The sequence below is a fragment of the Musca domestica genome, unplaced genomic scaffold (genome assembly GCF_030504385.1).
Source record: "Musca domestica strain aabys unplaced genomic scaffold, Musca_domestica.polishedcontigs.V.1.1 17, whole genome shotgun sequence".
Classification (NCBI taxonomy): domain Eukaryota; kingdom Metazoa; phylum Arthropoda; class Insecta; order Diptera; family Muscidae; genus Musca; species Musca domestica.
Window position 1 is genome coordinate 3797065 of NW_026712230.1, and position 15344 is coordinate 3812408.

General features: G+C 35.1%; 1 protein-coding gene across 2 annotated transcripts; it reads right to left on the reverse strand.

Moving 5' to 3' along the window:
- Window positions 1–2967: 2967 nt before the first annotated feature.
- LOC101896894 (bromodomain-containing protein homolog) lies at window positions 2968–13499 on the reverse strand. Of its 2 annotated transcripts, XR_009341870.1 has the most exons (5): window positions 12075–13499; window positions 10658–11919; window positions 10197–10594; window positions 4687–8354; window positions 2968–4427 (listed from the first exon to the last, which is right to left on the reverse strand). XR_009341870.1 is itself a non-coding variant. In XM_005186764.4 (4 exons), exons 1-4 carry the CDS (start codon window positions 13174–13176, stop codon window positions 6653–6655), a joined length of 4464 nt encoding a protein of 1487 aa, XP_005186821.2. In that variant the 5' UTR covers window positions 13177–13499; the 3' UTR covers window positions 2968–6652. The 2 variants fall into 2 exon arrangements, 1 of the variants encoding a protein (XP_005186821.2); XM_005186764.4 differs by having other exon boundaries at window positions 2968–8354.
- Between the last annotated feature and the right edge of the window lie 1845 nt (window positions 13500–15344).

Sequence of the window (15344 nt, forward strand, 5' to 3'; positions counted from 1 at the left end):
ACGTGGACCTACATGGCCCATTTACAAACTTATTTTACTAATTTACCTGCCTACTGGAAAAATAAACATGTATGCAAAATTTTAGCCTTCTATCTCAATTCGTTCGAAAGATAGCGTGATTACAACAGACGGACATAGATAAATCGACTTAGAATTTTACGCTGATCAAGAATATATATATACTTTGTTGGATCTGACATGAGTATTTCGAGGAGTTACAAACGGAATGACAAAGTAAATATACCCTCCCTAGCATGGTGGAGGGTATAAAAAGGAAAGAATATTGAGCGTAACTTTCTTATTTAACTTCAAATCCAAACCATATAAAGTCTTTGGGTTAAATTTCTGCTCTCTGGCTCAGTCAATTTTACAACAGATACATGCCTTTTCGCGTGTATATATCCTCTACTATTTATGAAGAAAGTTATGAAGTACTGAAGATTAAATCTTCTGAAAAGCAGGGCATAATTTCGCCTTTAGACGGCAGGTAGGAAGGAGCAGACCACTTCACATTTTCATGCGAGATCTAATGTTGCATAATTGCAATATGCAAAGTTTATGAAAAATAAAAAACGCTGACTTCACATTTTATGAAAATTATTCAAAATATTGACCTACTTCAGGTATGACCATTATCCTGTCAAAATTTGATCTCGATTGTTATGCAAGTGCTCACTGCTTCGTCAGCCAAAAGTCTACCTTAAAAATTTTAGATTCATTGCAACGTTTCTTGTCAGTTTGATAAAATTTTGTTAATTAAAAACTTTATACATCGTACTAAATGTTCAGACTTTCGAGGATTACATATATTATTCAAGGTTCTTTCTATTTTAAGAGATAATAATAGGAAAATGTTTACCTCTTATACAAAAAAGTCTTCACAATCTCTCATTTTGAGGTTTACCCAGGATGATATTAGTAAATCCATTGCACAATGGACCCACATCCAATTGTTCTGTCTAAAAGTCTCCATATGTAAACCCTAGAACTCAAAAGTGAACTCAATATCAAATTTCAGCTATATCCCTTCAGACAACACCAAATCTGGTAACGTTTAGTACGTTATCCAAAACAATATACATCTCTTCACCCTAGACACCAACAGTATGTAGTACGCATTTGTAAAGCCACCACCAAATCTCAACGGAAGAGACCTCAGTATCAAATTTCGGGATTCAAGCCATATTCCTTCACCCAATATTCAATTTAGTACCACTTAGTACTTTTCGAACAATTATGATACATATTTCCGAAACTATCTGCAAATCTCACACACACATTTTCGGAACCAACTATGTACAGGCCCCCACATGAACACAAATGTCCAGGCCCCACATGAAGAGCGACCCTATTCCAAATTTCAAGCAGTATATGTTCACCTAAAAAATATAAAAAATTGAAATTATTTAAAATTTGGTTGCAAAATAAATGCAAATTTTCGTCGTTAATGGGTAACAAATTGTACAATTTTGTGATAAAACTGTATTGTCCTACTATTTTAGATTCCATCTCGTGTTATAATCCCGAAATTCCGTTCTTGTTTTCCGGGTTTTTCCCAATATAAGAATTATTTTAAAAAATAAAAGTAAACAAAGCCAACTATTTGGCACTATAAGACTCCGGCACAGAATTGCATTTTTCTAGTTTCTTCGAAATTGAGCAACCGTTCGCAATGAGCCATGCTACGTCGTCCAGTTTTTATCACACGCCTGAGCACCAAGATTTATTTTACTACGTTTATACTTTTACGCCACACAGTCGTAGAGGGTATAGCCTTTGTGAATTTGTTACTAACATGGAGAAAGAAACAAGATAAACTCATAGTTTTACAGGTCGAATTTATTGTCCGATTAAGATAAAATTTTCCACAAATCGTTCTATCGGTCTTAATTTAGATACATATCTTCTAGAGATTTTTGTATTGTGAAATATTCATCCAAATATGATGGATTTTGAATTTGAATAGAAGCAAGTACTTAAAAAATAGGTTTAGATATAGCTATCCATAATATGCATTCCACAACGATTAGATTTGGTATTAGATATTAGATAAAACCCAGAAATTAATCTGCCAAATTTTATAGGAAGCGGTTCAGATTTGGATTTAGCTCACATACATATTAATCCGATTTCACGTTGAAGTCAGCGTTTTAAATTTGCTGGGTTCAGTCAATAATTCCACTCTTCCAAACAAAGTCAGGTGGTGGCTAGACGATTTCAATAATATTTAGTAGACAAGCCTTCCGTCGAAGTTGTACTCAACGAAGCTCCTCCTTTTCGAACATATGAATCGGTGGTGCAGTACGCTCGTGGTTCCATCATGGGTTTATGATTATTTCGATAAATTCTTCATCGAGCACAAATTAAAAAGTTAATATTGAAGATGGGTTTTCGACAACCCTCTTCACATCTCGTTGTCTTACCATTTAGTGCAGTCGGCAGCAACTTCGTGTGTGGCAACCAAGTTCCCTTCTGATACCCCAAACAGATGCTCTTCTGTCTCCTAAAGCTTTATGTAGCAGTTTTGCACTTAAAACTGTTATCTTCATTTGTTATTGGTCGAATACCATAAGTGTCTCATGGAACGCGAGAAGTCGCAGTTATAGACTTGACCCTTTAGTGACAGTTTCATTGTGGGGCTCCTAGCAGCATTTGAATTGAGAATTCTGTTTATTAGCGTCCATCAATCTAGTCAATATGGATGGGGGAAATACCTGCGCTATTGAGTTTTTTGGATCGAATCCAACTTTGTTGAAGGCTCCTGCTGTACCAAGCTGGGATGCCAGAGAAAATTGGGATTACCTATATTCTTTTCATCGAACTCAACAACTTTGTCTTAATCTTCATTTTACGTATACGAGTTTGCTATTTTTTAGAGTTCATAGCATTGTTGGCCCTCCATTAAAATATCTAAGTCAAAATTGAGCAACAAAACATTACAAATTAAAATTAAAAAAATATGAATCATTCGTTAACACTTAGTTTATTACTTTTATTTTAAGAGCATCTTGAATGAAAATTTTACAATTATTGATTAATTTTAATTGATTTATTACTAGTTTCTTGGTGTCTATTTTTGTGTTAATTTTAAAGTTTTGTTTGTTTGTGTGTGTGTATTTACTTGCTAATATCAATAAACAACTACAATAATTAAATTGTAACCACATGTTTAGCTTATGTCTTAGTTTAATAATGTACAATAAATGTTAGATTTTGTTACAATTCAATCGGTATGTTGCAATAAAACAAAAACAAACAGAAATCTAGAAAATAGATGAGAGTGTCTGCCCATTTAAATAAAAAAATCATTAGTTTTCCCACTTATTACTAATTACATTTATTTTTGTGTTTTTCAATTTTTTTTTTTTTTCGAAATGAAGCCTTATTAAAGTAGCCTAAACTTCTAGGTAATTAAAAGCTAAAATATAAAAAACCGAGGTACTTAATTATATGGGTACATTTTAGAAGTTTATTTCCAAACATATTTTATTTCGATACGACTAATTTGTTTTTGAATAGAAAAATCAAATGAAAAAAAACCAAATTATTTTTCTTAAAGAAAGGTTAACTTTAAAGAAATTTGTTTTTTTTTTTTTAATATATAACGAATATTATTATATTTGATTTTCAGATGAGATCTGAAAAAATATACAAATATAGAAATTCCATAACAAATATGCAATAATAAATTTACAGCGGTTTTTCTTAAAAATAACACTCTTTAATTGCCTAAAAGATTTTCAGTTTTAATCATATACACAATCAATCATCAATCGTTGCGCCAAAATTTAAAGAATTTCATTTTATCGAAAACATTTAATAGTCTGCAAAAATACAAAACAGATATTTTTTATTTCCTTTGTAATGTAGTTTTCTTATTTGGAAATAGAAGGAAATGAAAGTCTAAAATTTCCAGGTTCAAAATTTACTGGGGGGAGATTTACAAAATGGCACTTTGAGTGCATGCATACATATGTAATTTAGAGTTAATTAAAATTTATTCAAAATCGGTCAATACTAACAACTAATGGAGGGCATTCATAGAATTTGTAAAGATATATTTTTACAATTTGTTTAATTTCTTAGAATAGAAATTAAAAAATAGTTATGTCTCTAAATGTGCAATGACATTGGTGCATAAAGTTGAAATTACTATTACTTTTGGTATCAGCATCTTAATAAACACGTTATACTCTAAATCTTAAACGAGACTTAGAGTATTTTTAAATTGAAATGCGAAAGAAACTATTTATTTATATCGACTTGGGCTATACCAAGGTGTATTTGCAAAGTGAAACGACAAGGCGAGCAGGATTCAAGGAACTAAAGAAAGCTTTCTAAAATTGTAATTTCGCGTACAAAGAAAAAAATATTGAAAGAAAGTCTAAAAGCGTTTGGGTATGATTATTCGCTACGCATATTTTTCCCTTTAAAACTTTTAATGATGGTACAATTAAGAAAAGGTAGGCTAACTTTGAAAAAATTGCGAGTATAGAGGTATACCTGTTTGACTTGTAATGTCAGAATTACTATTAAAACAAAACAAAAAAACAACAAAAAAAAAAACAACTGGTTGCTTTGATTTTGAATGTATAATTGAAAACCGCGAAAACTGAATGAAAGGTCAACATTTATTTTTAAAATCATATTCTATATATTTCTAAAGGTTTTTTTCGCTGCAAAAACTGCAGATTTTGTCGATGCATATGTTGCAATAAGCATTTTGAAAACACTCGAATTTGAATATTTTCTGAACAATTTTTTTTATTATTGAGAAAAATACACACACATAAAAAAATAAAGTTGACATATTAAGCCAAGAAAATAAAAAAAATAAAATCATATGCTAGTTCTGCCCAACCTTGATTTTATTGTACCATGCTTCAAATAATATATTCATATAACAGCTATGCTGACAAAAAGGCCTAGGGAAATTACTGAGATGTTGGCCTTCTATAGCCAATTTTACCAGGGCCTAAATTCTTGTTCTATAAAAATGTTATAAAGGGAAAAAAGATACGTCAAATGAAAAATTTTATAAAGAAAATATTTTTTATTTCATATTTTCATAAAACAGGAATCCAGTCACATATCTGATTTTAATGTAAGAAAGTGAAAATTCACGAAATGAACTGAGTGGATCTATATTAGCGGATTTCCAAACACATTTGGCAAGGGTATTTCATTGTCTATGAATTTAAATATTAATAGCTGCAATTTTTCATTTCTGTGTTTTCTGTATTTTCCTGCGTTACTCAACGTATTCGGTCGAAGATGTTCGCCACTTATTTTATAAACACATGTGTTTATATAAATGCTACCCAAATTCGTCGAGTGTACGAAATTTCAAAGTCGAATATATTTAAGATTGACAATTGAACAATTTCTTTTTTTTTTTTTTTTTGTATTTTGAAAATAGAAATGAATAATCCGAAAAAGTAAATGATAAATTTTAAAAATGATCAAAATTTACAACATTATTAGTTGATAGATTTTAAGAAATGTTTTCATAATGGAAAATATATACTCAAAAATATATACTTCAGAAGTTTACGTTCAATGTTTAGATATAAACCAAAAAAAGATATAAAAATATAATTGGTCTCAATACATCTAATAAGTTATTTAGCCCATTGCGTCAAATATCTTTGAGACACGTAGATTCAAATTGTAGATGCTTTTTTTTATTAAATATTCATGAAAAATAATGCATGTAAATTTTAAAATTGGTCACCACACATTTGAGATTTCAAAAAAAAAAAAAAACAGCAGCAGCAGTTACCATTACATGTTCTTTGTTGTTTGCTTTTTATTTTACAAAATATCTTAAATACTAAAAGACTAAGATACGTAGTTTTATTTAACTGCAACTAAAGGAAAAATAGCTAATAATACATAGAATATATATCATAGAGGGGAAACACGATAAATACAATACGAAAATTTTGTGTAACAACATATTAATTTTTTTTTACCAAACTTTACTTGGTCCAGAGGAAAAGGAAAAGTGCTCAAATTGAATTTGAGTAGATAGTTAATCATTCGGATATATACAAATGTCGGCACTAAAAAAGGGTTTGTTAGTTTTCATTTCTTTTTTTTTTTTCTTAAATAAATGTTAACAGAAAAAATCTAACGTTAGTAAGAAGTGTGTTTGTGTCTGTCAATGTTTGATAAATAGGTAAACAAAATTATTTTCAGTTTTTATGGTTTATTCTTCTTCTTCTTAGTCTCTTTAATGGTAATACCATTACTTTTAAACTTATGAAACAGAGAGTATAAAATTAAGGAGAGCAATTATCGATCACAACGAATATGGAGAATTTCCACACAAATCGGGGCTTTAGGCAAGTCTCGGTACAACACCAACATAAACCAAAAGGAGACCTCCCTTATGTGTGTGTGTGTGTATTGTGGTAATTAGTTATTGGGACATATTTTTTCCTCCAAAAAACACATAACGATAAAAATAAAAAGGAAAATTAACTTAAAAGAACAATCATACATACATATGTAGGGTAGATCTGAACCTGAAAATCATAGTTTAAACTTTATTATTATTATTCTTGTTGATATTAAGATGAAGAGCACAACGGTAAGTAAGATCATCGATGAGGCAATTGTAGAATAGTTACTTCTGCCTCCTTGATTTTCACATAATCGGATCCGGTCCTTGTCCCTCCAAATCGGATACTTGACTCTGATAGTGCAGGGCATCTTGATAAGCCTTCTTTACGGCCTTTCTTTCTGTGGGTTTGCGCGATTCCACCAACTTTTGTTGATCCAACTCTTTGTCAATACCAAGAATGTCTAACTTGTTGGCCGGCAGCCATTGCCATGTCCGTTTTGCATCAAAGAACAAAACCAAAAACACCTCTACATCTTGGGGATAGTTTTTACGCAGAGCCAAAACGTCACTGGGCGGTGCTGGCAGTGGGACACCATTGTAGACAAATCCTTTAGGTGTTTTGGGATCAAGGATCAAAGCTGGATACCATGGATAGCCGCGACATTTTGCCCAGACCAGCTGTAACGGTTCAAGTGGGGGTTTCAGTAAATTATCTGCTGTACTATTGGAATTTGTCATATCTAGAGCCGCAGTCGTCGCCGCCGCCGATGAGGAGTTAATGTGGTTGGATTTCGATCTACTGTTCATGCTACTGTTGTTCGCATTTGCCAAAGCGGCATTGTGCGCTTTACGTGTCTTCATACTATTTACATTATTTGGCGTCGGTGTAGCCGTACGTGTTGCTGGTTTATTGGATGCGGAACGAGTAGCTGCTTTCACTGGCAGAGTTGCTGTTGGCGGGGGTGGTGATGTGGGATTTCTTGCCGGAGCAGGTGACGCAGTCTTTTTCTTTGTTCTCGGTCGACCAACACTGCGTTGTTTCTTATCCAGAGGCGTTGGCGTTCTTCTACTTATACTCCGTGTTTGAGTATCTGAATCATTCCCTGCACGGCTTATTCGTCCAGCAGGTGCAACAGCACCATCGGTATCACTATCACCACTACAGCTCATAGCTTGGCCATTATTACCGCCTGTAGCAGATTCGCCAATAGTTGTACTATCATTCATTTCAATATCCGGTTTATCACGGGAATTGTTGTCATCGGCATTCTGTGCCTCGGTGTCATCTTCCTCGTCATCATCTTCTTCGTCCTCATCGTCGTCATCATCGTCGCTAGAGTCGTAATCGGAACCTGTCCCGCTTCCTGTGATGCCCGAACAACTACTGCACGGACTTCCTGAGATGTCACTCATGTCATCGTCGTCGCTATCACTGGCATCGCGTTCATTGTTGGTTCGATAAACTCGAAATGTGTCGGGAATATGCTGATAACTGCTCAAACTTGTGGCCGGGGGCAGGGATATGGTAGGTGTGGCGGTGTTTAGTGCAGTAGCAGATTGGGCGGATGTTGGTAATGCTGCTGCGGCTGTTGTAAGCAGCCCTGTCAAAGTTCGATTGGGTGACTTTTTCGGTGACACAGACCCACTGTTGCGCATTTCGTTGAGGCGTCTGTGTCGCGCATTTCGTTTTGGAGATTTTACTGTCAGTGACGATGACACCTGATTTAAACTAGCCGACAGCGGGGACAATTGATTGAGTCCACCGCTCAATTTATTGCTTATCGATAAGGCAGACGTGATGAGAGATGACGATGTCACGGATGCAGAGGTGGACGATGCGCTATTGTTCACAGCTGTGATGAGCGAACCCAAGGTAGAAATTTGTGAGGCATTGGTGATAACGTTGTGATTCTCTTCTTTAACTGGCGTTGCAGTCGCTGACGTCGATGTATCCGTGGGTCGTTTAAGAGCGGCCTGCGCTTTACGTGTAAACAGCACCGCAGTTCTGTAATAGTACGTGCGTTAATTTGCATTTTTTAACAAAGACGGAAAAATGTAGATAAAAATGGAAGAAAATGAGCGGGATTGCGGTATGAATGGATGGATGAATGAATGGATGTGATGGGATAGTCCTTGTGTCACATATTTAATGTTATTTCTTAATCTGTCTATTGTTTAACCTTAAATCAGTTTTTTTCATTGTCAACCAAAACATAGACTTAAGTGGATATCGAAAACTAATTAAACACGTTGCTCAATTCACTAAAAGAATGATAAATTTTTTTTTAACTATATTTGAGTTTGGATGATATATTTTTCATTTTGGAACAAATCAACATAAAAATTTACATTTTTGCATGTAATTTGTAAATGTTCACAAATGGCTTTTAATGTTATTCAGTTGTAATTTGACACATAACTTTGCATCATTTGTTATGCGATTTTTTACATTTTTTGTAATTAGCAAATTTGAAAATTAATTTTTGAAACGAATTTTTTTCGAATAAATTATCTATTCAGTAAAAATTTTCGAATTACTATTGAAAAGAAAATTTGAATTGAATGTGTGATTGATCGGAAAGGGGCAAAGGAAACGTTACGAATATCAAATGAATTGCTCAAATTACAAAGTATATTCCTGGAATTGCAAATAAAAATGTTGGATTTGAAATGTGATAATGCTGCCAAAAAACTATTTCACGCTTTATTACAAGAATGTCAAAGTCAAAGTTAATTATATCGTGACTACGATATTAGTTTTTTCTGGTTTATTAGATGGTTGAAAGTCTCGAATCTCTATATGATTACAATATACCAGAATCTAATTAATGTGCATACAAAAAGTTTTGATGAAATGCAGCAACACATATGAAAAAAAGCAGAAGATGGGCATGCAACTCCCAAATCGTGTTCTGGTATTACGTGGTTTTGCATACACTATGCTACGGATACCTTATCAGGTAGTAGGCACTCGAAAATTAATCACTCCAGTTTAAGTTATGCTGTGTGCGAACTGATGTCCTCATTTGGCACATTTGAGATGTTATTTGGCGACGAAAAATTCATTGAAAATACATTATTGCATGCGTGACACTCTTCACACCTGGGATATGTAAGAATAACAAAGAATACTGAGATGCAGACTTTCGTGAAAGCACGCAGATTTGTAAGTTACACCCCATGCCCTAATTTCAACCCAAAAACATAATACTTTCTAGCAACTAAGTCATTGTATGTACCTAATCTAGACTGTCTTAAAATTTTCATAATCTAAGATTGCGGAGCTGGGAGTTTAGTAGAGAAACTCCACTCATCAAAAACTCATATAAATGTAATGACAATTTAACATTTTAGAAGGAATCCTGAATGTAGATAATACCCAGGCATAGCGATATTATGGGAAGTAAAGTCGCGAATAAAAATGGTTGCGGAAATTTAATTTTTATAGCGTGCCTCTTTTTTAAAGGAGTACCGTGCACATATCGACAGTAATTTCAATGGTTGCTAAATAAATTCGGTGATTTGACCTTATTCTCCACGCAAAACAGCTAGTAAGTTGCGAGTTTAATTTCTAAATCGAATATATATTTTTATTGTATTATGACACCCTTTTAATTTTTCACAACTAATGGTCTAAAAAAGAGTCATCATGCAACTACTAGTTTTCCAACATGCCTCAAAAGAATATTTGAATTTGTCCAATATTATTCTTCCCTTCTACAATCTATAAGTCATGCTCTACAAAAACTAAATAAATTGAAATGAAGTTTTCTTTATGGATAACAGAAATCGATGAGAATCTTAGATCTTCAGAATGTGAAATGATAAGTAATGTCAATTATCTTACCTTCTATTTACGCCGACAGGTGAAGCACTGCTATTGAGACTCTTAACGGGGCTACTTGGTGGTGTATGCTGGGTTGTGTTGTTGCTAGTACCTTTCGATTCATCACCCATTGTATCGTCTTCATCTTCACTGTGATTACCATGATCATCATCATCATCGCTAAAATTATGCCGATGCTGGTGATTGTGTCTGAGAGTGTTTATACTTCTTGCCGAGGGTTTACGTGACCGTTTCGGTGTTTGGTCGTCTTTGACTTTTTGTAAATGTGGAATTGGTTGATGTTGCGGCGGTTGTGGTCTTATCGGAGGAGGTGTATCCACATCCATGTCCTCTACATTGTGATTCTCTTCCATTTCATCGTCATCCTCAGTTTGAGAATTGATTGAGGCATTATGTCGCTAAATTTAAACAGTATATCGTTTTTAATATGACTCAATGTAAACATAGTTATCGATACTTACTTTTGCCATTCTAGCTTTTTGTATAGTTTTTCGCATCCGTGATATTTCCAGCCGTATTTGCTTGATTTTCTTTGTGCGATACGTTGGATTTTTCAAGACCTGAGATTTGTCTGCCAAAATAAGTAGTTTTTGAACTATAGCCTCGCAAGGTGTGGCTGCCAATAATTCTTGCAATTCCTGTTCCACTTCTTGTTCTACATGATCCGTTGAATCCGCTTGACTAGTGTCTAGCAGACCCTCACGTGCCAATACATCTCGCGCTTCATGAAACAATGGCGCCGCTTGATCGCGCATTCGTATACCAGCTCTATAGAAAACAGTATCTTTATTGTTGTAAGCTAAGCAATTCTGAATCATAAGATCAAAGTCGCTCTGCAGCTGATCCAGGCTGGAATACTGTCGATTGTCAAGTTTCGACCTCATTGTACCCAAATCCATTGGCTGCTTGACTATGTCCAAGTAGTCGGGAACTTCTGTGGTATCTACAGGTTCACGGAATATTTCTGAAGTATCACGGGCTTCCAAAGCGTCTAGCAGTTTTCTCAATACAGTCTCCAAGGGGTCCAGTTGCATATTTATCACTTGTTCACATATTTTCACGTAGGCTGCTTTAAGCTTTTCACGTTTACGCACCAATTCACAAAGGAGACGCGCCCTCTCAAGATCTTGACGCAAACATTGCCAATATTTTAGTTGACGATACAGTTCGGATGTATCCGGTGAGCCTTCTATGCCATTACGCTGTATAACACCGTGATGATTTCCCTGCGATTGCAGCCTTCTCAATAGTGGTACACCATTTCGGTACTTTCGCTTCATAGTCCAATAAGCGACTAAACGATCGAGGAATTCTTTCTTTTTCTGCATATGCACCATGCTCGCAATTTCCTGTATACGATCGGGCGGTATCGTAGGTATCAGTACAACTGGAGCAGAAGAGCGTTTTTTGGCCAATGCTTTGCGAGCCTCTTTCATTTTATGACGTGCATCTTCAAAGTCTTTGAGATTTAATTTGGTTTTCGCATTGTCTGGGGTATGCAAATGACAGAAGGCAAACTTTTGAACATGTGCCGAGGAATCGTTATGACCCGAACTTTCATTAACATCCATGGTCATATAGAGCCCGGCCTGTTGAGCACAAGTTACATGGAAAGCGGCGTAGCAACTGTTGCGATGACATTGAATGCATGCTCCCAACCCTTTTTCTTTACAGACGTAGCATGTTAGACGCCATCGAGCGGCAGGAATCGTTTCAATCGAATCTGCAAGGATAAGAAAAGACAGGTTGAAATATCGAATATGGCACAAAGATTTTTTAACTGCTTTTAACCGACAAAATCGGTAACATTGAAAAAAGTCTTGGCAAGTAAGATATGCAGTTATGATCTCTTTAATTGTTCCATATTATTCAACTCACCAATTGGTTCCAAAAACACTGTATTGGCAAACCGAACTTCAGGTATCCATAAAGCGCAAACGACATGTGCCCATTGACCGCGATCCGTCTGCTTAAATGCTCCACCCGTATTTGGACACAATACACAATTTACCGGTGTACTCGGCGATTGCAGACAACGCCGGCATAACCACTGACCTTCTGGTATGTATGGGACGCCATAACAATCCTGATGTACGGCCAAATTACACATATCACAAAAGAGGATAACATTCGTATTCTGACACTCGCCATCCATACAAATACAACAGACGGCATCGTCGTCCACTTCATTGCCCGTCGCCGTACCATTTGCAGCTGCCTGAAAATATGATTCTTTCTCCAAGCGATCCATCAACAGTTCCATGGTATCAATATTGACAGGATTATGGCCTGATTTTTCACGTTCTTCATTCATCCATTCTAGCCAAGCCGAATCTTCTTCGTCCACATCATACTCTATCTCACCGTCCAGTTCTTCCACCGACTTTTCAATGAAGCGATAGTATGCCAATGGTCTGGGAGGTGCATCTGGTACATTGTAATTATCAATCTCTTGAAATCGTGCTTCTGGCACCTTCACTTTGGCCCAGGCGGCATTCTGTTCCAATGGCGGGGCATCGGCATTCACTATACATCCCCTTTCCACAAGCTCCATATATTCATCCTCCTCGATAAAAGGCAGGGGATCATTTGTACCCAAACGTACACTTTTACCCTCCACATTAAACGTTACTCTCTGTTCATCGTCGTTATATGAAACCAAAGACTCGGGATTGATTGAATGTGCTGTATTGGCGTTTCCGCCATTCTGTTCATCTTCAGCTCCATCAGCACCTGTTCCGCCAACACCACCACCTTTGGGTGTCGAATGTGTTGCACCGCGAGAACGCGCCTTCTTTCGATTTGGCGTCATCACCGGTGTCAATGGCTGTGGATTGTCGTGATCATACTTAACCAGATGGTACTGCAGACCTATCACCGTCTTGTAACTGCGACCACATTTGGGGACTGGACAACCGTACGGTGGCTGCGAATGCTTCACACTCTTGCAGTATTCCAACGCATCGAAGTCAAGTCCCATTGTGCGTCGTGGTATGTGTGTGTTTTCTGAGTTTGATGCTTGCTTCCTCTGCTGCTGTTACTTTTGTTGCACTACTTATCTTGTTGTCAAAATTCTGCTGTTTCTTCGAGAAGTGGTTGATTTTTATGCTGCAACTGCTTGCCTTGGATGTGGGTGCGTTAGAAAGGCATTTTACAGCGTTCGTTGTTATTTTTCAATAGAAAAATTACAAGTTTTATGTCGAATTTTTATTAATTCACTTAATTTACGTTTTTCTTCTTCCCGTTTCTTTGCTTTCCACGCAAATTCGCTGTCATGTTAATGGCGCTATTCTCAACCTCACATCTTCACATGTCATCAACACAGAGTTGTATTCCCCGATGAAAATTCCGATACATTGACATTTAAATTTAAATTGGGCTTCGGTGAAAATACTTAAGAATTAAATTTCCGCACAGTTCTTGCGTTTAGAAATATCAAAAGGTTCAATAAAATATATGAAATTAATGTAACCCAAATTCTCTCGATATATTTATGAGGCTCAATTCATTTTATGGCGCCTCAAGAGAAAGTACAAAGGGAGATCACATCTTACGATTCATCGTTTATTTTGCAATATTTTTTGTTAACTGTTATAATAAGCACTGGGGAACAATAATTATGAATGTTACCGGAACACATCGAGCGTACGAAATTTCAAAGTTGCAATATTTCAACACATGTTATTTTTTGTCATGGTACAATAAGGAGGTAGAACAGCTTCGTAAAACAGCCCTGAGGCTATGCCCGCTTCCTGTCAGACTCATTCAAAATTATATGCAACAAGTTGTTTTCATTTTTTCATATTTTCATTTCATTTTTAAAATGAGTTAAACAACGCGAAAAATGAATGAAATGACTGAATTTTTCGCTCAAACTCCAAACTGTTCAATCTTTCAATTACATGGCTAAGATGGTTAATAGCTTTAATGTGCGAGCCGCAATCTACGTGTCTTCCAATCATCGTTTTGAAAATATTTTGATTTCATTTTTCAAAACAATAAATACATACACAAAATTGGCAGAAGTCGGCCATTCTGACATTACATGCCAAACAGGTAGACCTCTATACTTGCAATTTTTTCAAAGTTGACCCATGGTACAATGAAGAGAAGGTAGGTCAACTTTGAAAAAATTGCAAGTATAGAGGTCTACCTGCTTGGCTTGTAATGTCAGAAATAGTATCAAAACAATAACAAAATCAAACAACTTGTTGCATTTATTTTGAATAAATAATTGAAAACCGCGAAAACTGAATGAAAGGTCAACACTTCTTTTCAAACCCAGGTTCTATATATCTCTAAAGGATTATTTCGCTACAAAAACTCTAGATTTTGTCGATGCATGCGATGAAATAAACATTTTGAAAACATCCGAATTTGAATGTTTTCTGAACAATTTTTTTGTTATTGAAAAGAAAACACATACATAAACAAATAAAGATGACATATTAAGCCAAGAAAATAAAAAAATTGAAATCATATGGTATCATAGCCCTACCTTGATATCATTGTACCATGAGTTGACCTACCTTCTCTTCATTGTACCATGGCTCTACCTTACCATTTTATTGTACCATGCTATTTTGTGTATAAAATTAATAATACGAAAATAATGAATGTTTGTATATGGAAAATTTAACAATTTGATGCACTTTAAAAATGATAAATTTTTAAGACGTTATTAGTCAGTAGATTTTGATTTGGGTAGTACAGGCGTACAAAACATTTTACCATAGTGTGTAATTTTCATACTTGTGGTGTACACAATTTTAGGTAACGCTGTTATATTAGTGATTTCATGAAAATAATTAAGTGAAAATAAGCACTAAGCTTACCTATACTTTTAATACATTTTTAAATAGTCCGAATCTATATTTTGCAAGGCAAAAGAAATGGAAAAAAATGATCCTATTGGCAATTTTCTTTCAACTCCTTATGTGCTTTTTTACTTTTATAGAAAAATAAAATTGAAAATCACATAAAATGCAATAATGAAAATGAAAATTGCTGAAATTTGTTGCCTTGTATAAATGCAAGAAGCAGTTTTAAAAGAGAGATCAGAACATTTTTTAAATCTTTTAGCTGCAACATTTTTGGCTATTAAACTCATTATCAGACGGAATGGGTTTTACATATTTGATGTTACTT